Source organism: Patiria miniata, unplaced genomic scaffold (assembly GCF_015706575.1).
Source record: "Patiria miniata isolate m_02_andy unplaced genomic scaffold, ASM1570657v1 HiC_scaffold_7, whole genome shotgun sequence".
NCBI classification, from domain to species: Eukaryota; Metazoa; Echinodermata; class Asteroidea; order Valvatida; family Asterinidae; genus Patiria; species Patiria miniata.
The window spans coordinates 43,651,591-43,675,477 of NW_024037074.1; the positions used below are offsets into that span (position 1 = coordinate 43,651,591).

Consider the following 23,887-nt stretch of genomic DNA (forward strand, 5'->3'; position numbering starts at 1 on the left):
GATATAAACTTTGATTTGTCACGCAAAGGTAACGCAAAAAGTCGAGGTTCACTTAGTAAGTCATTAATCATCAATTCCAACCCTTGCGGTTGTCAAATCTTGATTGCAATCAAATTATAACTGTCCATGATAACTTGAATCGCACTGGGGTCTGTGGTATAATTTGACCTCACGCCCCGCTGAGGTCAAACAGCGCTGCGACCATCGCGTGTCGATTGTAATAAGGGTGTGTGCCAAACTTGTGCTGCCTCCAAATCAACTAGGCAGCAACACACGAGTATTATGACTCTCGTCACAATAATAACTCGACTACCCCCTGGTGAGAAGGTCTTGTGGACAGACTTGCTGGTGTCATATCAACTTGATTTGTTTTTCTGCTGCTGGTTTTTATTCCTCCATGGTTTAATTTATGTCGACCAAGGCGATGTGGCATCAAATAGTGATAAAGTTCCGATGACTCATCTTATTTACTTTGTTTCCGACTAAGCATGTTGCTACTTTTACCTTCTACAATTCGGGGAAGGCAAAAACGAGCATTTTTATTGTTAAAAACCCATAGAATGCCCCCTCCAGAAAATGAGCCCCCCCCCCCCCCCCCACTGTTATTTGGGTAGCCCTTCAGTGCAATAAGTCCTTCAGTCTCCTGACGACGGGCAGAGTATACTGTCCGAAACGTTGAGTTCCCTCGGTTCTTTGAGTTCCCCCGGTTCTTTTCAGAACCTGCCAAACTCAACCAAAAACAAAAGAGATTTGTCACATGGTGCTACCGTCAATCTTTATCTTATTGCTGCCTTTACCTTCAAATCTTATTTGCCATAAATTCTGTTTAAAAGGAGAATCCTGAACAAAGTAGAACAAAGTCCTTCGTATTACAAAAACCATCATTTCAATACAACGCTGTACCCACCGAGGAGAAAATTGTCCTCGACCGACCTGCCACCCACTTTGAACGAGAACACCACCTCTATACGTTCGAGACGGTGCTTCAACCTGTAAACACTTATCACCGTCAATCAATCAATATTATCCGTCATTGTTCTGTGTGAGATTTCTGTTCGGGGAATCATTTTTGTTTACGTCTGGAACCTGCACAACGCAAAGCCACAAAGTTTACTCAGTAGTGCTGTCATAATACACGGGCTGTAAGGTGTTCGCGCAAGGACAGGTTATATTATCTCTAGGATGTACCATCAGATCGGAAGATGAAAGGGTGAAGAAAAAACGACACAGTTTTAAGTAAGGCCAAAAAAAAAAAGTCTCCGGTTTCTGGTATGCGCGCGCGTCGCCGTAGCCATGCGCGTCGGCAAAATGAAAAAGTTTTTTTTCAATGAAAGATGATGTCTCAAAACCGCCAAACTCACTGGTTTGACTGGAATCCTGCTGCTGCACAATTTTAACGTGTTTATAGAAGGGGTTATGATCGAGAATAAGCTTTATGTGGCCTCTCTGGACTCCCATATATTTTCTCTAAGTTTAGTTGGGCACCATTTGCAGTCATCAGCCGACATTTGAAGCAAAAAAGTCAGGTAAAAAAAAAAAAAGCCGCGTCACCGCACCACTTTTGGACAAGCTCCATACCAGAAACCGGAGACTTTTTTTTTGGCCTAAAACACAATAGTTGACAATTGTTGATATGCTGTTTGATGTTCAAGGGTCAGAGCTAGCGATTCTGAGACCTTCGGAGACCAAAATAACCCCTAATTACACAAAGTAAGGACAGGAGTGCCAGCGTTTAAGTTTATCAATTAATTTTGTCTTTAATTCAATGATGAAATATTGCGAATAATTAAACATTATGTACAGTCAATTTACAGTACGAGTGCTTTAATCCTTACAAAAATGCATTACAAAAGCCGACAATTGTAACTCTTTATTTTTCCTAGTTTTTTTAAACAAATGATCAACGGTTCTTGATTATAACTGTACAGATTTCATTACAAATTTAACATTCGCAAATTCTTCTGATTCACCATTCTTCTGATCATGAAAACAAATTCATCTCTCTTTGCCAAAGGAAACAAATAATATAACCTGGCAATCCAAATGTCCCAAGAACAAAAGCAAGTTGCAACTTCCATCGACAAGTTGGCCTTAGTGTAATAAATAATAAATATTGAAGCAAAATGGTATCAGGAATAATAAATATTGAGTGTCGTTTACCAGGATTGCACTTGCTGTCTGCAAAACGGCTTACGCAGAGTTGTCGACCAAAAAAATGAACAATGGCATAATAAATACTTAACCATTCCGCTATGCGCGTACTTCTACGCACAATATAACATTTCTGAATAAAATGCGTTTTGGATATTCCTTTAAGCTGTGAAAAGAATTGCAAGAAAACTGTGTATCGGGCAAAAAAATTGAAGTTCGTAAACAATCACATAATATCATAAGGTAATTCCATACTAGGTTATCAACCAGTCGAATCAGAAATTGGCTACATCACCATTGCAAATTTGTCTTTTTCTTATCAGTACATGACCTCGTCAAAAATGATATTTCTGCAATTTCTACAGAACCAGCCCTTTACAACAAAGTGGAAGCACAAATGATCGCAGATCGCCGCCGATTATCGTAACGCTACGCCGACTAAACACCACACAAAAGATCCCAAAACAAACCCTTTTTAGACAAATCTAACATTTACAACTGACTGGTTGTCATGCCTTATTAGGAGACGATTTCATTGATCATTCAGACAAAGGAAAAGCTTTTTATATTCTTTTTCAAGGTTTCAATCGATTGATCCTGTATATATTAAATATTAACAAGTACAACGAAGGAAGAAGGAATGATAATCTGGATTCTTTGTTTTATCGGGAAAATTCAGAATAAAAAATAAACTTTACTAATCTTGTTTCCTGAACTTTGAAAGACAAGATTTGTTATCAGGACATTTTCTAGGGAGCTGTAGGCTTGCTTCATTTCTAATTGTTTACGGTAAACTGAAGTAAGAATTATTCATGACTCCTAAATCTTCGTGATTTTTTTAACAGTATCGAAGTTACAGTTTTTTTGCAATGCTTCTTTTTATTTTAAATTAAATAAGTTACTTACAAGTAATGCATATAAATTGTTAATCTACTCTCTTAAAGCTATGTACATGAACAACAGCGCATACATTACATTTTTGTTTGGCAATCTAGACGCATTTTAGCAATCAGATGATTGCAAATGCTGGTTTAAATTTGCTCCAAAAATGTGAAAATTTCAGAGAAATAACATTTCTGTTAAGAGTACAGCTGAGAGACATGAGCCATCTTCAAATATATATATAAGCAACAGTAACATGTAGCATCTTCCATCGTATATCTGTCTGACGTCAAAACAAACTGAACAAGCATTTATCAAACATTCAAACAATTAACACGTTACTCGACTTTCGCAGTATCAAAATGCCTTCAAAACTTTGCCAAAAAGGTGTATACAAAATCAAGTGCAAAAAAGGTCACTTCATTTAATTTGGTAGAAATATTCAAATGTTTCCAATCTCAAATACTGGAATGGTGTTATGTCTTAGGTACAACCATCCTTTCCATCACGTAAAAACAAACTGTCATCGAGTCATAGTTTGGTTTTCCAGTTAATTGTTTGTCTTGAAGAAAAACAGCACGGCGAATCAGCAGCACCAATCCATGGAGGAATGTTGACCATCTATTCACCCTGTCTACTTGGCCTTCTATCGTCAACTTACTTAGAACCATTTTGTCCAAACACTGATCTTTAAGCCAAACTCACTGTCACAAACCGCACAAAGGATTGTCTAAACAATGAAGGAATCTTAAATATGTTCGTAAGAGGAAAGGATCATTATGAATGGTAAAAATGGCTTACAATGGATTAATGATTTTGGAATGTCACTACACATACTGTGTGGAAATGTTCCAAGGTGCGTAAAAAAAAACTTTTTAAATTAATCATTCTCAGAGGCTCAGCAGAGTTCATTTAACACCATAATAGCACCATGACAATTTCCTTTTAGCTTATTCTAAAACATTCAAAAATTCAAGTAAAACAAAATATATAAATAAATTCACAAAAGTAATAAATTAAATAAATATACACTTTGCACTTTCGTCTTTTCATTCTCTTCTGATAAACTTTGCTAACATTTCACAAAACCTTTCTTTTTCAACAACTAAAACTCTTAGTACAGAAATCTGCCTCTGCAGGCTAGTAGGCTTCCACAGTGAAGTAACAATAACTTGCATGGTAGCTATTGGCTCAAAGATTCCTGATAATTGAAGCTAAGATGATTTACAAAGATAGAACCACATTGCGGCCATTATCACAACTACAGCTCGCTCAGATACAGTTACCTCACAAAATAGTAACATTTCCCTTACATCACCGATGATTAAATTCTACAAAATAACCCCATAAATAGCTGACAAGTATCCAATCAAAGGACGGCTTTTGTAGAAATATTTCCAACTTGGCCACGCCCATACAGTGTAATTAGCCAATCAGAGGACGGCCTCAGTAGAACCTTGGGAAAACAAGGTTTCAATATTCATGACAAGGTTCTTCTACTAAAAGACTGCCCTAGGAATATTAGAAAAAGTGCTTTTATCAAAACTGTCTGTGAATAGTCAGAAAAGTATGTGCCATCTCATTCCCGAAGAGTGATAAAATTCACTTTATCTGAAACTAGAGTACAATTTACTCAATCAAATCAATTCTGTTTCCACTAGAAAAAGTCTTCTGGTTTTGTTTTTAACTCTTTCAATTTATTATTAGTTTATTTTTTTTTACTCTAAATCATCTGCTTTCTACTTCCAGTAGAAACTGAACCAGATTCCAGATTGAACTTTCACTCTCTGGAAATATTATAGAGTGAGATTATTGTCAAGAGCAGATTCCATTATTAGTCATTTTATGCAATTTTCTGGTTATTTATATCAATCATAATCATTCCACCAATTCCATCAACACAGTACTAAACTCATACTTCCACGATCAAACTGGCACAGGAAACTGGCATCTAAACACTTCATTGTTCAATACACTAATCTCAGTCTGCCGGGAAGATTTGCTGGAATTATCTCATACCGGATCATTTTGTCAAGTCAGCATTAGTACAAACAGCACATCAAGTTTGTCAACTCATTGCAGTCAAAAGCATCTATTCTTGAACTTATTTTTAAGAATGTTGGAAACAGACAGTCCGTAAAAGGGGTACAATTCAGAGTACTAGAGAGTAGGGCTGTGTTCTTATTAGTTGTGGTCTCAGTACTATCAAATGTTGCCCCAGCAAGTCAAAGACTGAAACGTTTCTGTAGGTTATGAACAAACAGTACATTACACATAACTTCAGCTAAAATTAAGTACAAAATAAATACAAAGTCATGTTTCCAAAACTGTATAACTTAAACTACATATTTTAATTTATACACATATAGCAACTATTGGGCTCAAAACATCTATCGTAGAACTCTTTTGCTTTGCATGTTTCTGAGGTTAAAAAAATGGTTTCAAACATTTATTTTGGCCAAAAGAGTATTGAAGTGTTTATCTTTGGTTTTTAAGTTCTTCTTTCATTTTCAATGAGTTTAATTTGAAATCAATCAGATTGATCCCTAGTCAAACAATTCATTTTTTATCTTTTTTTTTCTTTCTTTCCATAATTAGTTGATAAAACAGGTCTCCTTGGCAACTGGATGCTGGAAATAGGACAGAACGTGAGACAATGTTTATTAATATTAAGGTGGGTTACGCCCAGAATGCACTTGCACATTTGATAACTACAATCTGTTTGGGATAACCTCAAGACTTGCTTTGAAACATGTTGTAACCACACAAATGATGATAACATCTTGAAAAGGTCCACCGTACAACCAGCATGTAATGCTATGTTGTTTTATAATTAAACGTACCCTAGGTTCAGAATTAACAAAATGCCCATCAGAACAACTGGCACTTGCATCATGGTAGCTGCCACATAAATATCAGCACATAAATACTGTATAGGCACTGGGTACACTGCTCCAGTGAGAATAGCAAGTATCTTTAATTTACACTTTACAAAAGTCGAGGTAGCATCCGTTTATGCTTGGGGGGGGGGGGCAGGAAGGAGGAGTAGAGTTGGGGGGTTCAATATGAGCATAAGCTAAGAGGTTCTAAGAGCATTGAGCTGATGTATGGTAGCAATATACAGACATTATACATAGAAGCAATCTTTAAGTCTGTTAAGTTTATCATAATACAAATATCTGTATGTGACTCATAAAGTATGGTAGAGATACAGCAGGTGGCATCATAAACTCATTCACAACATCCGAGTGTAAGAATAGAAAACCTATGCATCCAACTACCAGACTTCAATAGTCGCCTACATTAGGGTTGGACAATAAGTCATCTTGACAGGTTTCATATACAGCGGAAAATCAACTTAAAAGTCTTGTTTATTTTGTACACAAGTCAATGCTGACTGCTGCAGAGTTTCTTCAGTTGATCTACATTATGACGAGACTAACGGTGACAGTTTTGAGGACGTTGCACATTCACAGACATCTTTCTTCTGTTTTAGGTTCAATCTAGGTAATCCCAAGCCTGTTTAGCACACGATGCGCTTATTGCAGTCCCCACGATGGTTAAAGATGAACAAATCCTTCTAGTTTCCTTCTCTGAATGCTGTCCTTAGTTTGCAATGAGTCCATTGTTCCAACAGCAGTTGATCCCTTTTACGCAGCAGCAAATTTTATAAATAGAAGTCACAGTCTTCTCACAAACATTGCAAGTCTTGGTTGCGTAATACGTCCTTTAACTGATGGGTCATTTCGTAGACTAGTTATGTCCATGTTGTAAGGTCTCGTAGTCTGTCGATCCAAGTACACACACTTTTAAAGGGAAATGCCCCCAACGCACTTTGAATAACTCGTAGTCGGTCCTTTCACTTTTAGGCATTTCTATCCCACAATGCAGCAGCATTCTATAAATAGATCACGCGTCCTGTCCCCAAGCAGGCTTTAGAATGCTCTCATTGGCAAAGTTGTGGAATTCCCACAATGCACTGTTCTGGAATCCCATGATGCAGCATTTTAAGTGGTTATCACATGACGACTCCATGTTAGCTGGTAGTTCATGCTTAGTTGGTCATCAGACTGGGCTACCCTCTCTGTGGCCATGATGGGGGTTGCCTCGGAGAGAGTTCAAGAGTCTCTGTAGAATGTTCTGCTGGTGTCGGGCACGCAGCCTCTGTAGAGTGAAAAGAAAGCCAAAACATGAATACAAAAGGATTGCATTACAACGTTTAATGTCATTTCAGTGATTCTGTAGGATATGTCTTAACATTGTCGTAAACTAAGAAAGAGAAATTCATTCTATGGATTCTATTCTATTGATTCCATAAAAGTGGGGCACTGCAAAGCATCACAAAGGGTGAAAACATATATTCCTATTTTAATATGTTGATTTGACACAAAAAAGGGGATGTTGAGAAACAAAGACATCGGAAAGGAGACCTTGGATAAAAAAAAAGTTGATTACGACTGATTTCATTGTCATTGTTAAAGTTTGTGGAGGTTATATAGGCCTATGTCTCTTCTTTTTGACAGCACTAATACTGTCAAGGGTTAAAAAAGGCCAGGCCACTCATCAGTAGAGTGATTTGGAAATATCTGAATGATTTTAACAATGAATACAGAAGTGATAATTTAGGAAAATGAAATATCTATGAAATAATCAGCAGAGGGTTGCCAAAGGGCCCAAGAGCAGCAATGTATACATGTAGGATCTATGGTACATGTACATGTACAATAATGTACATGTAGGCCTATGTATTGGATTTGCCTAAAAGCGCCCCTTAAAATTACCATTTCTTTTGTTCTATAAACTTTTATAATTAAAATCATCAAATTCTGGATTTTAAAAGGGATTCTTGCTAAAATCGGGAAAATCCCGACAAAAATCCTGAAATCGGGAAAATCCCAACAATAAATCGTGAAATCAGTAAAATCCCAACAACAAATTGTGAAATCAGTAAAATCCCAACAACAAATCGTGAAATCAGGGAAAATCCCGACAAAAAATCCTGAAATCAGGAAAATCCCGCCCCCCAAAAAAATCCTGACAAATTTCACCCAATATGACACTGATCTACATTCTCCTCCCTGCTTGCATTCTTGGTCAAGTTCATATTGAACTAAACAGCAATAAAGTATTGAACCCATCAAAGCTAAATGACATTCAAGTTATAAAGTTTACAATCCAGACAATAAAATCATAATTTCTGTACCAAATGGCAAATCAAGTAAGCTTGAAGCTGACAATCTCTTGGTCATACAGTCGCCCGTTTTAATTGATGGTGAATGATGGAGACAAGACTCTTAAGAAAAATCAATAGGGGGCCTATAGGTCATGGAGGATGTCAAGTCCAATGTTTAGAAGTTCAAGAACATAAAGATCAATAGTTGAAATGAACTTGAAATGATTCAATTTTTAATAATTGATTTCACAGTTTGTATAACCAACACAAAGGAATCCTGAAGACTCAGAGATCACAGAAGAACTATTCATTGTTACAGAGAAGCCTTACAATTCTCCTAATCAATCATGCCATTTGTTAACCAATCAGTCCAGTTATTGATGATCAATTATACTATACCCAACAATGCATTGCCCTTGACATGTAGCTAGAGGTTAATTAACTAAAAACATGATGGCCCCACAACGCGAGGTCGTAGCCTAAAGGGTGGATGCCACATATTGATCAGTTTAAACATGGAATCTTTAGAAAGTCCCTGGTAACAATGGGATGCATGCACTCAACCTTGTTGCTCTACTTGGGATATTACAAGCCAATATACTGGGACAACGTAATGACTCATCCGATCAGAATGAGTACCAGCATCTAAACTGGCATTGTTTAATGATGTTGTCATCAATTAGTATCCAGGTCCAACACTGGTTTTCAATTACCGGAAGACTGGATTAATCATTTGTTTGGTTTCATTTGCATTTTGAGAATAAACCACTTGGAAACACTATAGGCCTACAGATATTTTTTGACTAAACACAAGTCTGTAGGCCTTACAGGTGACAGAGTTTCACATTGTGAGATTGTGCAACTTGAAAATGACATGTGAATAAATAGGGACAGGTAAACTGTACATATAAAAAAATAGAAATATAATCAACAGGATTTTTCCCTGGAAATTTAAGTCAGTTATCTAAAAAAAAATTAAAAAATATTTTTGTGGTTGCGTAACACAATTGCTATATTGTCTTGGTTTGAGAAAATGCACAGCTGTCATTTGAAAGTTGAAGAAATCATATTTTTTTTTAACAACCACAAGTTATTTATTAATTGGCTGACTTTTTTTTAAAGCTTTGGCATCCATGGGTAATAAGTTATATGATTTGAGTTCATATGTGGTGAGTATCAATAATGGTTGAACTGATTTAACTAATAACACAATTTGAAACTGCACTGTCATTTAGTTTGTTGCTTCAAAAACAAATATTTTTCAAGCAAAGTTATCTTTCAATTAAGATCTTAATTCTTTTCAGGCTGCCTCTGGTCAACATCCGAGTAAGCTCTTTTCATAGTGTAGTTCCCAGCCCTATACATCACTTTCCGAGATTATTTCGCATCCTGCCGTCTAATTGGTCAAAGATAAAGTAATTGTTATTGACAGCAAGGAAGGTTATTGGAGGTCTGAAAACACCTCGTTCAACTTCCGCTTTCCATTTTTTCAGTGTGAACAACCGAGACTATCACATCATTCATACCAGCTGTCACACATGAACTTTAATTCTTCTTCCTTTGTTTTTCCCCAGTGGACCTGGGAAGCTCTAAAATACAACCCTGGATGAATTATGCAAATGAGAGGAACTTTTTATGCAACCACTTCAAATAGAAGGATAGTATTGCATGCCAGGTTTACCACAAAAATAAGAGACCACATTGGACATGACATTGCCATGCACTTTTTAACATCTAAGTTCTTTGGCTGTTACATAAAAAGTGAATTCTAGTTGAGCTCTCAAACAGTTTTGAGCCACCTAGTAAAATCATGACCTTACACAAAATTCAAAATACTGAAGACGAATTACACAGGAGTTTTAATGAAATTTGAGTTTGAGTCTTGATTCAGTTGGAGAGAGAAACTTTGTACTTAAAGTGGTTTCTCGGACTCTGGTTATTAAATTTAACTAAAACCCTGGATCTGGATATTTGTAGGAATTCAGACTACTCAGGTACTGTCCATTGGAAATCTGCTCAAATCTTTACACATGATCTAACATCCTTGCCTGAGGCTACACAATTTGTCGGTCTGCTGAAATATCAACTGTTAGATAATTTGCCATATCCTGAACCCCTAACCAAATAAAAATCATCTTTGGCAAGGCCCAGGTATTTCACGCGTGAGTAAACCCACCGTTAAATCCGGCATATTTTCAGCTTGCGGCGCTGGTATCATATCAAATTATACAGCATCAGCTTGGCCCCTTGGCTCCTCTAAATTGCTCCAGGAGGCACAATTTAGATCGTCACGGTAACTGTAAAAACAGGTGGTACAAGGGCACGCGATCCCGCTAATGAACGACCGACGATAAGAAGCAAACGGGAATGATTTGAGTAATCCAGTAAGTCCCTGTGCTTTCCAACATGAATGGATTATAACAAATCCATCCCTTCCAACTGCCAGGGAAAAAAATCCATAAAATTTAGCAGGAGCCAAAAAGTTGCCTTGCTTTTTTTATCACATGAATTTGATTTGCTTAATTTTGAACCAATTTCCAAAGATGGCTTTGCCGCTTACTAAAAGCCATTTATAAACTCTGGGAGTAGGACAGCATGGCTTAAAGACTACAACCAATACGTCAATTATGTATCAAAGAATAGTCCTCTTTGATTACATTTATAACAGGTGTAATAATTGTGAGTCAATCATGAGGCAATCATGAGGTAATCAAACATATTAAAAAAAGAGGAGACAACGCGACCTGTGCCAAGCAAAATAAAAACAAGGTTTTTACAGAATCACGATCGAGACTAACACATAAGGGATATGAATCCTAAATAAATCATATCTGTTTTATATTTATCTATTTATAAAATCAATCCAATTTGCCCTCAAACTTTTCAGTCACAAGTATTGTTGGATGTTTTTATAAGTTTGTTGTGAAAGCCAATCTCCAAGCAAAATGTCCTCCCCAGCACTTATAACCTGAGCAAGTTATTTTGGGGGATTTATGAAGGTTTTATTTTGTGGATATTGTATAGAGTTTGGAAGCTTTTGAAGCTATGATGGGCTGAAAATCCTTCCCTTAGGGTCCTATCTTCCCTATCCCCAAAGACGTCCCCTCTCCCTCTTCCCATCCTGATTTGTCAAAGCTAACGACCATCATTCTCTCACCTGTTGGTCATAATACGTCAGGTGGAATTCATCACTGATCCTTCGCAGCTGTCTCCCTACTCTGATCTCTGGTCTCATCAGGTTACTAGGAGCTGAGTTGGCTCGATCTCGGAAGGCGACCAGGTCAGGTAGTGGCATCCCCAAGACACCCTCCATGTTCTCTATGTTGCCTTCCTCCCCATCATCTGCTCTCGGATCATCTCCATTATTCTCTGAGTAGACACGGCCGCGTGATCTTCTATCTGCTGAGAAAAATCAAATAAAATTGAAACAGTCATAATACAGTCATATGCAGTCTGCACTTCATTTTTAATTTTCCGCATCCAAACTTTGATTTCCACCGAGACAAAAGTTATCTATTAAGGCAATTGATAGAGTGGTGCATTATAAATCTCTCAACTAGCATCTTAAATGCAACAAGCAAAAACGTCTGAATATTGCTTTCCATTGTCCATGTAGTTACTATTTACTTTTCTGGGCGAGGGGTGTTCTACCTAATGTAGTTCAGCTGATGCAATTAAGAAGAAAGAAAAATAGGCCTTTTTGTTCGCAGTTCCTAATGGACAAATAGCATTAACTCCATAGAGATACCAGTATATCTCTGCTGAAACCTACAATTTAACAAAATAACACACAAACTGAATCTACCCTTTAACGAGGGCAGGTTCGTAACAATCTTATAAAAAGTTCCAACAGAAAACACCACCACCCCCCCAAAAAAAACACATACAAACAAAAAATACCTTGAATTTAGAAAGTAACAAATTAATGTTAGTCTCAATGAAACAACTAACATTTACAATAAAATGAAACAAAGATTGACCCATCATTTGAAAATGAAAACTTTTTTTGTTTAATTATGAAAACCGTACTAAATCAAAACTCACCCATTTTTATCAAGTGTTTATTATCACAACACATGTTAAATATAAATCCTCTGGGATAAGGTGTATCAGATCCTTCCTCACTGATCATAAAACAAAAACTAAAAAACACGCTCCATAATGACTGTTGCAATGCCAGTCACTGCTTGCTCCAATTTGTTTACAAGTGAGGTGCTATTAATAGACATGACATCGCCTCTCGCCAACTACATGCGACAAAGGTATTTAAGGGACCAGTTTTTCCTTTATGTTATTCCTTTTGTAAACTCGTCTGGACAAGTTTGGTCATAGAGGTTAGCCTATTGATTGACCAACACTTTGGAGTCCCCCTATTCGAGTAATACTGTTTGCAGAGTGATTATCATTTCTTGCTCTGTCACCAATGAATATTAATATCGATTCCTAGCTTTACACAAAGGGATTCTGTCTGAAGCTGTGTAAGGATTGGGGGGGGGGGGGGGTACGGTGGTCCTACCACCAATCAACTAGTAAACTGATTGAGTGGGGAATACCCAATGACAAAGGAGTTTACTCTCTGGCCCCAGCTCAGTCTGCCTTGATGTGTACAGGTTCATGATTGACAGATACAGCATGCAACCACAGCACAAAGCCACGTCACCAAGTGTTATTGCTTCCATCTCTAATCCTTCTACCTCAGCCACCTGGTTTACCCAGCCATCTGAATCCAGCTCTCTGATTGGCTATTACCATGCCAGCTCTGCTTCATTAACATACAATAGGTTACATCTGGGAGGTGCCTCTAAGAGAGTTTAGCCAGTTGCCCAGGGGCAAAGCCTAAAAATAGTCACTCCCAACTGGCCTCCAGATAAAAAAAATATGGAAATAACCATCAAAACAAAAAATCTACAGGCAGGCCAATAATAAACCCTAGTTGCCCAGGCCAAGCAAATGCGGTGAGGATACTTTTTTTTATAGCCACAAAAGGGCATTTAGCACAGCCTAGGCCATTTGACTTTTAAAACTGATGGTACAGCATATCTCGTAACTCAAGGTAGTCTGTTCTGCAAGTTTGCTGGCAGCTTGCCAAAACTTGAAACCACTTCTAAGTGTGTTGGTTGGGCAGCATGGGCATTGTGACTATGATAAACTCCAAATTTAGCATGACTGATAGTGTTGTACCTCCTCATGAGCTAACCTCCAGATAAACCCATTTATACCTTGGGGTACATGTAGTTAGTAAGGGTCACAAAAGGGGCAGGTCTGCAACTACCCATGCCAATTCTTTTAGATAGGCCCGGCTTACCGGCTATAGCTCAGAATCACCACAATTGTCTTAGACCTCACTTCTACGTGCCCAAAATGCGACTTGTGAAGTCTGTTTTCTTTAATTTAAGCCCATGTAAAAATGATCAGAACACCACAACACTACTTAAATTTGTACCTAAATTGACTGAATCGTTTATTTTACTTTGGAGAGAAACTGTGTTATACTTTAATCACATTTCATTTAGCTTTTTGCAAGAAACTTATAACTTCACTGTTCATTCTATTTAGCACATTTGTAAACAATTTGTAAATGCACCTGAAATTTTAGCATTGTTCTTAAGTTCAATTGAATGTACATTGTAATGTTACCCCATATCTAAGACGCAGGCCCTGATCACTGACTGGCACATTAAATTCCCCCATGCTGCTAGATTGATCAGTGCTGTCCAACCAAATCGAGATATTTCTTCCTGTTTACTGTGAACTACAGCGCTTCCAAACCACACTTCCGTTCAGAAGTGGACAGAAGCGGAAATTATGTTTAATAGGCAACCTTCGGTATGTTATCATAGGAATTCAAAACCATACATCAAGGCAAAACTGATATCAATTGTCTCTTCCTTGTCCTCATGAAAAGAAAACCCTGAAAAAGTCCGCCCTAAATATTAATTTCCCAAGTCTGTTAAAAAGTACAAGATCGGAGCCACGGCTTCCATGATACTTTTTTTTTACTGAGCAAACTACAAACAAATATTCAATACTTTAATTGGTCTGCCAATCGTTTTTTTTTTGGGGGGGGGGTGTTTTGGAAAATTTTACCTTCTTTTGATGACAAAATGAAAATGATACATGCTGTGAGAAGTGCAATCAAATGTGTACAACTGAACTGGAATACCTTTAATCAATATACTCATCAACATTGAATTACACATTTTTATGTAGTGTTTGTCGAGATAAGCATTGTTCTTCCGGTTCGGCAGGCTTCCGGTGTTGCGTGTCTAAAGTTGCAACATCTGGTGGTCTTCCCACTAACTTTTCTAACAATCTAATGATCATTGTACAGCTCATCTGCTCAGATTGGCCTGGTTCAAAAGCTGTCAAATGTGTCATAAGGCCATGTTCTGCAAGTTCCTTTTTTTTTTTACTTATTCTGTTATTGATTTTTTGCATATCTGAATAGGCACTTCTTTGTTTATTTACCTTTTCTATTTCTATGATGCCATCTCTCTTGATGACACAACAAATTTGATTTGTTTTGTGCAACGGTAAATTTGCTCAACACCTGGACAAGTTACCTTGAATGATGTAACAATGCAACTTACTAATCCGCCAGCTAGACAAATATGTATGATAAACACTAATCAATGATCAACCAAGTTAACTGACATTTGTGGGTGATATGTCAGTGGCATATGTAATTCTATCTCAAACACTATGAAGACGATGTTGACAAATGTGACGGGCAAAACATGTCTGCTAGATGTTTTCTAAGTGCAGGTAGTAAAAGTATTTGGTAATGAAGTAAGGGGAATGTTGAGAGAAGACTATGCCCTTCCCTACCCACAAGAAAACTAACAGAGCTCTCAAGATTATGATCATTCAGCGGGCACCTTGTATTGGGTCTTCTGTAATTATTATAAGATGGAATCTGTAATTATTGTTGTATTACAAAATATGTCAGCCAAATTGACCAATCAATAGCTTAGTTCACCTTTCTGATCGAACTGACGTCACAAGTTTAAAAGTCGACTCCGAATGGCTTGCATGCATGGTCGGATATTTACACTGCTCAGACATCATATCAGACGTTGGATACAGAGAGGTCTAGCTCCGTTGGACAACGGGTGATACTGCAGACTAGGGAATGGGTGCGTCAGGACAAACATTGAGGCAGACCCTCCCCAAGATATCTTACTTCCTTCTGTCCCATATGAAATCAAGTTACATGCTCACCTTTCCCCAACATTACATGTAAAGAGAACGCTAGGAATGATATATATATATATATATATACCGGTACCTTCATTTTTACACGAATCCTTCTCCACCACAGGTTTCATTTTATTCCTTTTTTTCCTTCTTGACTGATCCATACTTGGCACAAACATATAGCAGATGGCGTCCAAACTTTGCTGCTCGTCCTATTCACGTGCCCTAGTACAACATGTACATTCACTTCCATAGTCAGACAGTGCATTGAGTGTGTATCTTACTGTAGGTTTTATCCAATGCTTTATGGTCCCGTGTTGGCACAAGGACAAACAGACACACCTACTACCGTACATGTACATGTAGCAGCTTCCATATGGAAGCGTATAAAACTATTTTAAAGTGATAACATTCAGCTGAAGGTCCACTAGTTCAAGTGCCACAAACAGTGTACTGTAGACTTCAACAGGTACATGTAGGTATTCAAGTATTATGCTGATGCAGACTGTACTTCACTACAATAGTAGCTTCAATAGTGAAAAGCAAAATGTCGACCCATACTCCATAACTATATACGGTGCATTATAGTGTAGGGTACCAGTACGTGTGATGGCTTGTACGTACCGGTACATGTACAAGGTCAATGCACACAAGTTAGTGTGGAACTTCCAATGAATATAACTGAACCAAAAGCTGCACAAATAAATATATGAGACATGTAAATATTCGACATTGTCCCAATTAAAATAGTACTTCCTTAATTTCAGTTTTTAAATCATTAATTTCAATGAATTTAGCTACATGTATAGTTAACTTTTCTTTTGTCCTAGTGATCTTTTAAACTTGGTTTGGAAAACAAAACAAAGGATCAATTTACAAAGTCCAAAGTTGACAAAAATCTAACCTTAAATAAATTGTTAAAAAACCTGCTAACCGACTAGCGCACATATCGAGTGTATAGTTGCACTTGAAAGGAGTCAAAGGTCTGATGTGTATAAACCTGTTTTATTTGGAGAATACACAACTATTTGCCTAGTGTGCTACAATTAAACAGGGCAATCTTTTTCCAAACATTTGCCCCCTTGTTTAAAATATTTTCCCTAGTTAATAATAAAAAAAATGCTCTAGGCACATTCACACTTATTTTAACTCCCTAGGCACTTTTGCGAGAATGTAACCTCAATCCTGCAAACTCCTCCTTGCATGTAAGTGCTGTGCTCTGCATCTGAATTAAGCAACATTTTTTTGTTCATAAGAAATGTTTTTTAACTTTTTACAATGATAGTGGTAAACAAGTCCTACAAGTGATCATATCTTCTCCAGGTACCTAGATCACTTGCGGAGGAAGTACCGGTACATGTTTTGTAACTTGTCTGTGTAGTAGCTTGACTTAATAAGGTAATTTGTCCTTTTGTTGCCCTAGCTGTACCACAAAATGTTGACATCTTGCCAAACTCCTGCTGAATGCATTGCACAACAGGTAGCAATTCATTGTTATGATTCAGAGGCGGTACCTCGCTAAGCACACCTGAATGATGGGCAGTCAAGTGCAGAGAGGCTCAACTGGTCGGTGTGGGCCAGACAAACTAATCCGCCATGAACAAAGAGAACCACTTTTGGCATTTTTGATTTTGAATGAGAAATACATCAATTGAGTTTATGAAATGCAAGCCAATTTGACTGGTAGGCCTTACTCTTTAAAGTTGAATGCAAAAAAATTGAAAATGAAATGGTTGGCCTAACAAACACAAATCATCCATTGTGAGGCAAAGTACAACGGGGATCTATGTAAAAGCAGAGCTTAACTCTAGTCATTGTCTGCTCATAACAAAGGGGCGGTTACAATCAGGGCAAAAAATACCCTGATTTTAGAGGACGCCTTAAAATGTGAATTATGCTAATTCATACGTTGCTATTTTTTTAATGTAACCTTTTATAGCTTGACCTATTAAAAAAGAATACCTTACAACTGCAGTGAAAACGATTGTTTTTCTTTCATTTGAAAAAAAAAAATCATTTTCAAGAACTACATGAATGGACTTTTTCCATGTTATTCTGTGCAAGTAGAAAAGTTTTTGAACAAGGGATTTTTCATTTCAATTTCTATTCAGTTTCTATAATTTAATTTTAGAATTAATTTCAAACCTTTAATCCCCCCCCCCTAAAAAAACAGAAGAAATAGCACTGAAATTGTACCATCAATTTTTTTTTTTATATCTACTTATGATGGTACAATGTACTTTAGTTTTTCGAGCAGGTGACCACGGATGAGACGAGGGCTTTTCAACCTTGAGGTGTAGATGACCACATCCTGTCAATCAAAACAAAGGACCTGGACATTTTGACCAGGAAATACAAGTCTTGTGCAACGCGACTGAACAATTAGAAAGAGATCCCATAACCTAAATCCAAAGCAATGATTTTCTTATTTTAGGCCTATGGCAACAATTTTCTCAAACTGCAAGGATTGCAGAGGATGTTAAATTAAACGGCGTGGGTGGAAAGTTGTGCGTATATTGCAGGGTATATTTCTTAATACAAAAAAAGTAATTACAGCTTCATGAGATTTGACACAAATCTAATATCAACTAAATGCTATTACACAGAAAAAGTCATTGACCTAACTTAGTAACCTAAATGCAGATTAGAACTCACCATAAAATTAAAGAAGAAAAAAGAAGTTGAAGAATGATCTGTGAATAAACAGAACTGACCTACATTAAACATATGCAACTGATTATCATTACAAAGGTTATTCATCCCTCCTCTATGATGACTTCAAATTCCTTACAGATGTGATAATTGCTTGGTTGACCTCACAGTCAGGTCAAGCGATACTGACAAACAAGAGACACTGGATGAGAACCATGCCTGGTGTGACTCCATTTATTGTAAATGAGTCGGACAATGGTCACTAAATTCCAAATATCTAAACCTCTACCAAAACAACTGAAGTGTTGAAGTCATGTTATCATCAACACTGATGTCCCGGATGGTCTACTAATGACTCAAACTCAGTGACTTGTTAAAATCAATTCATATGATGTATACATGTATATTTTCGTTACCAAATCCCAACTCTCTTCAGATTGTTACATTTTTGAGGATAGGCAATTCATAAGAGATAGCAAGTAACCAAAAAATGTAAACAATCATTTAAAAAGAAAGTAAACGGAAACAAATGACATGGGATGGGACAAACATTTCATGGTGGGTTTGAAATTCAGGATCATAAGTTTAGAATAATATTTAAAGGTATTCTTTATCCCAACTACACATATCTGGGTGTCATATAATCAAATCTACTATCACCAAGTCCAACTATACGCTGCCCACCACCAGGTTCAATGATCATTGTCGACCCTATTAAGTGTCAACGGTCTTCACACACTCGATTAATTTAATGTCTTCCCTAATTGCTCAACTGACCTTGCATCAGGTCAACCGATGACCGTAGGTCAATATTAGCATAATAATAAAACCTCTGGCTCCAAGTTTAGCATACAATCTAGTTAAATATACATGCGTTTTTATTATTAATAGGGGCGGATAGTTAAATATAGTAGGCCTACTAGATAACTATTTATCAGCTGACAATCGATTATTCAAACTTAGAGCCATAAAATCTTTCGAGCCTTTCCAAACTTTATACTTGTGACCCCCCAAATCTCAGGTCAGTTGTTGAAGGTTTTGTCTGTCTGTCTTAGTTGTGGTCAGTAATATTGTGAAAGCCAGGAGATAATTTCCTGTGGTTTTGATACAATGGGAAATGGGGACACTTTGGAATCATTTATGGAACTCTGTCAAATCTCACGCTATAAAGATAGGGATAAAGTTTGTCATCTCAGCCATGCAGAAAAAGAACCACACATTCCAAACAACCACAAAAAAACTTCATAGACTTTGAACAAAAGAAAACTCCACTGCTCCACTTACTCAATTCTAGTATTGTAACACACTCAAAACTGCAACAAATTGTTAGGACTCAAAATGCTGAAAACAGTTTAGGGGCAAACTGTTCCCAAGAATAGGGCCTAATACTTTAGAACCAAATTCAGTAAGCATGATGTCACTTTTTTTCACTATTTATACAAGCCTATTGATTTTTCATTTTTTCTTGTCCCATCTGTTCCATTCTCGTATTTCAGAAAATACCAAATTGCTGACTTGGTGAATGGAAGACAAGTCTGAACATGCTGATGATCAGATGATGACATTTTCATTTTTATTACTTGCATTATAAATGCAAGCAATAAACATGAATGGATGAATCACCGTGACAACAGGTGTTGGACTTCCTATTCTACTTCAAACTCAAAGGGGAAGTTTGCAATGGAAGTTGTAAACCTGATCAACCTAACGTCATTGATTGCTTTCCATATTTCCATATTTTTGAGGGTTTCGAGAGCCATTCATGGGTCTTTCTATGCAGTGGTGCTATTGAAGCTGTTGGCAGTATGAATTTGACTTGAAAATGTGCTGGTACCGGTATATGCCTGGAGGCATTTGGATAGTAAAATCGAAAAGTTCCTGTGGACAAATTTATGAATGACTCATCGTATAAATATTCGGACAGGAAATGAATAAATCTTGCTCCACCCCTTTTTAACATGAAAAAATGCCTCATAGAACCACATTTATTTTGCCTGCATATTTGTACACCAAACAAACTTTAAGTAAAACGATCATTGTAAAAAATCATCTCTTATACTATTGTGAATACCCGGTAGGTCTCTCTCAAAGATGGCCATCTCTGTAGAACTGCAACTGCGTATTTTACGCAATCAAGCACGCATTGCACACACAGTGTTGAAAATACGCCTGCTTGTTGCTTTAAATGTGTTCGAAATACATGTATGATGCAGCCCATGCGCGTTATGCAGGTACGCTCAAAATGCCGATGCACGTGGCTGTTTTGTAGGAAATGACGTCATTTAAGAGAGACCTATGGACCAAAATTAGCTTGCAATGAAAAAAAAACTATTATTAGCTATTTATCAACTACAAATCCCCTACTTTAGAAGAATATTTTAAGTTGGGGTTTTACATGAAATGAAACTGTACTGTGTGTAGAGTAATTCTTACCTTGCATCCGTCTTCTCATCACTTGTTGGTTTCTTCCGTCGCTTGGGTTACTTGATAGACTTGAGATTCGTAAACGAATTAACGTCTCGCAGAAGACCGGAGTTGATGGGGGAGTCTGAGTGGCGGCAGAATAGAAGTATCTAGGGGCGGAGCCATAGCCAGATGATAAGGGGGAGGAGTCACAGTGTGCTCCAGGGAACATCCGCCCGAGGTAGCTCAAGGTATGGGTAGGCGTTCCTCCTGAACTGACCCGTCGTGTTCTTGGGCCTTCCTGTCCCGAGTTGCCTGGGATGTTGATGGGTGATGAGGTGGCATTGTTTGGGGAATCAGTCTGAGATGGAACACTCAACGGTGAGGATTCAAATCCTTCAAATGTGTCAGATTCTTCTACATCATCCATCATCATCACCTCATCATCTGAAATCTCCACATCAATGCAAGCATCCTCCACATTCTCCTTCTGCATCATCTGTAAGGTCTCTGGATCCAGCTCTATGGTGACTCTGTGTTTGTAGACTGGATTACAATACCTCAAAGGTTGGTCACTGTGGTCAAGGCAGGTTTGGTCAGTCCAAGCTGACTGATAGGACTCAGGAAGTATCTGGCCGATGTCTGTCCGTTTGCGTAGTCGCGTCCGCACTCGGATCTCCAGCTCACTCATAATACAGCAGTGTGCTGTTGGAAAGAAAAGAACGGATTTTACGAGAAATCAATATTGGATGAGTCATTTATGGCTAGACAATTGATAGTAAGAGGACTGAAGATGATCAGGAAGACAATACCTCGTGGAAACAAAGGATGGAATCAATGGCACAATCAATACAAACTGCCACTGTAAAACAATAAGTTGTGGCTCTCTTTTAAGCACAAACAACTTCTGACCCAAACCATTCAAGGGTTAACCTGAACTCTTGATTGTAAACAATCCTACCTTGAGGAGCTTGAGGTCATCTTCAGTTTTAATTTGATCAGCATGGAAGTCCAACAATACTTGACCAATTATTGTCAAAAAGACAAGGACAAACTAAATCTCTACTCGGACCCAATCTCTTCACAATTTATTTGCAAACTCTAGAGCACGTGCAGAAAGTTTCTTTGTCCAATGGGGCATTAGTTCTATTTTGGCCAGCCTATCAGATCACGACCCCAGGAGTAGTTTTTTTGTTCGTTCACAAACTCACAACAAAAGTAACATTTTTTTCTCCCCTATATTAATACATTGCAAAATGTACGCAATTCTTGACTGCCGCCTGCTGTGTGGGCAGGTCCCAACATGTCCACTGTGTGTGCCACTCACTTTCTGCCAAATTAACGGGGTCTTTTCTCCACCAGACCTTCATAGATTTTTTCCCCCAAATCCGCTCTTCCTTTTCAGAGTGAATACCACTGCTCTAAGGGCCAATACACTCAAGAAGGAAATAACTTTGAACTTTTCAACTCGCTGGCTTCTGTGAAGGACTATCCCAGGGTAAGTGCAAAAAATCAATAAATGTGCTAGCTAAAATCCCTTCACAACAAAGACTCAGTGTAAGTGTATGATGATAATACGGTGCTTGTAATTGTGCTAATTGGGTAGCATGCATTGATGAGTACACAAATGAGTAGTTTAAAAACATGTTCGCCAGAGCTGAAATATCAATCCAGTTAAAAAGAAGTGGTCTAATTACATGCAGTCTACTCACCTGTAATCCTTGGTTTAACCACATTTTACTACCACTGACCCAAACACTTTGTACTTTTATTGATAAAACCACGGATAGACACAAGCAACGGACCCAATTATCAACTCGTGGAACCCTAGTACAACAGCTGAGACCCTGCAGAGAAACTTTGGCTAGACTTGGTTACTAAACATTACAGAAAGACCATCTCATAGCACAATGCTGTTTGTATCAGCACCTTGGGCCCAGAGATTGTTACTGCGCAGCCGGCTTTGCAGGCTTTGCAGGCTTTTTGCGGTCAGTGATCTTTCATAATAACAAACCAGACAGACAATGGAACACACGCAACCAGGGGCTGACACACTAGCTGTAGTTGTAAACACAGCTGGTTCAGTCAGAGGTGAGGCATATAGGCACTGACAACAGTGATTTGACAAGTAATTCAGCAGTCAATGGGGACCCATGCAACATCACCTGGAGGGAAAAAGTCTGGCATCTCAAAACATTCATTGCTTACAAAGAGACAGTTGGCAACTCAGGAATAGAACTATAAGAAGACACTCTGCAACAAGCCGATAATGTTTCTAATAGGTGGACATATAAAGAGGAACAATGAGTATTACAATGAGAGAGTTCTCTAAGAATAAACTCTAAGAGGCTCTAAGAATAAACTGATAATGTCTCTAATTAGGGGACAAATTAGGAAGTGAAACAGCTTGGAAACTGACAAAAGGAAAAGCAACAAATTATTGGACCTCCCACTGAAATGGGGTCAGTTCACGGAGCCATCAGGAGCCCTACTTTCATCAAAAATATCATTCATCTACTTCCCTCTTGCTGGAGAGAAGTTTTAGAACTTAATCCACTCTTAGAACAAACTGATGATATCTCTATAATTGGGCAACAAATCAGGAAGCATTGCAGTTTGCACAAAAGGAAGTAAACTAGTAACTGTTTGGACTTCCAATGGGAAGGGGGTCGGGTCACTGGTGACATCAGATGCCCTACTTGCGCCATCAAGATGATTCACGGATAACTTTCCAAATTAAAAGATACCATCTACTCCATTCCTGTTCAAGAACTCCCCCCCCCCCCTCACTGCATCATCACTCCCACTACAATCCAAACATTATGAAGAACACCCCCATGCAGGCACAATCAGCTAAAGGTCACCTGCAAGCTTACTCTCCATGTAAAATGTTGACCTACTTTAAGAGGTCTACCAAAATGCTAATGAGATCCCCTGGTGATTGCTCAAAGCTGACCCCCTTGGGTTTGATTTGTACACAATGGGCGTCTACTATCATGGCTCTAGGGGTCAGGTTTGTTTTGATCTGAAAATAAATCTTGTGTTTTATTTGGAGGTCAATGATAAGAACATTTGAAAGGAAAATGTTAAACTTTAGAATTAGAATTAGCAGAGGTTTTTTTTTGGGGGGGGGCTGTTGTTGAAATATAAGCAAGTTCACTAATTCTAATATTTAAAGTACATGTAACAATCTGAATCATTTGTAAATGTAGGTGATAACCTTTCAGAAAATTGTAAAACTTGACTGTTTTAAAAAATATTGTAACTTTTTTGGGGGCTGGCACATACTCAAGGGTTGGAAGGAGGCAACCCATTCTCAAACAGTTTAAAACTCATCCCCCACAACCATTCCTACACTTACATTTGCCATTACGTAAAATTTACAGCACTGTTTATACAATTCTGGCTGATGTAACCATGGAGGAATGA

The 23,887-nt window shown here is 37.8% G+C and overlaps 1 protein-coding gene across 7 annotated transcripts in view; it reads right to left on the reverse strand.

The window, feature by feature from the left end:
• Positions 1-1,731: 1,731 nt before the first annotated feature.
• Positions 1,732-23,887, reverse strand: part of LOC119744383 — a 43,234-nt gene continuing 21,078 nt past the window's right edge. For 3 of the 7 annotated variants that reach the window (XM_038220288.1, XM_038220285.1, XM_038220289.1), the window contains exons 2-4: positions 20,489-21,163; positions 11,364-11,608; positions 1,732-7,197 (exon numbers count right to left, since the gene is read on the reverse strand). In XM_038220288.1, the coding sequence (XP_038076216.1) occupies positions 7,099-7,197; positions 11,364-11,608; positions 20,489-21,149 (1,005 nt within the window). In that variant the 5' untranslated portion in view covers positions 21,150-21,163 and the 3' untranslated portion in view covers positions 1,732-7,098. Of the gene's footprint in view, positions 7,198-11,363; positions 11,609-20,488; positions 21,164-21,419; positions 21,668-21,785; positions 21,885-22,170; positions 22,389-23,887 lie in introns of those variants that run through there. The other 4 variants (XM_038220290.1, XM_038220287.1, XM_038220291.1 and 1 more) reach the window with 4 other exon arrangements.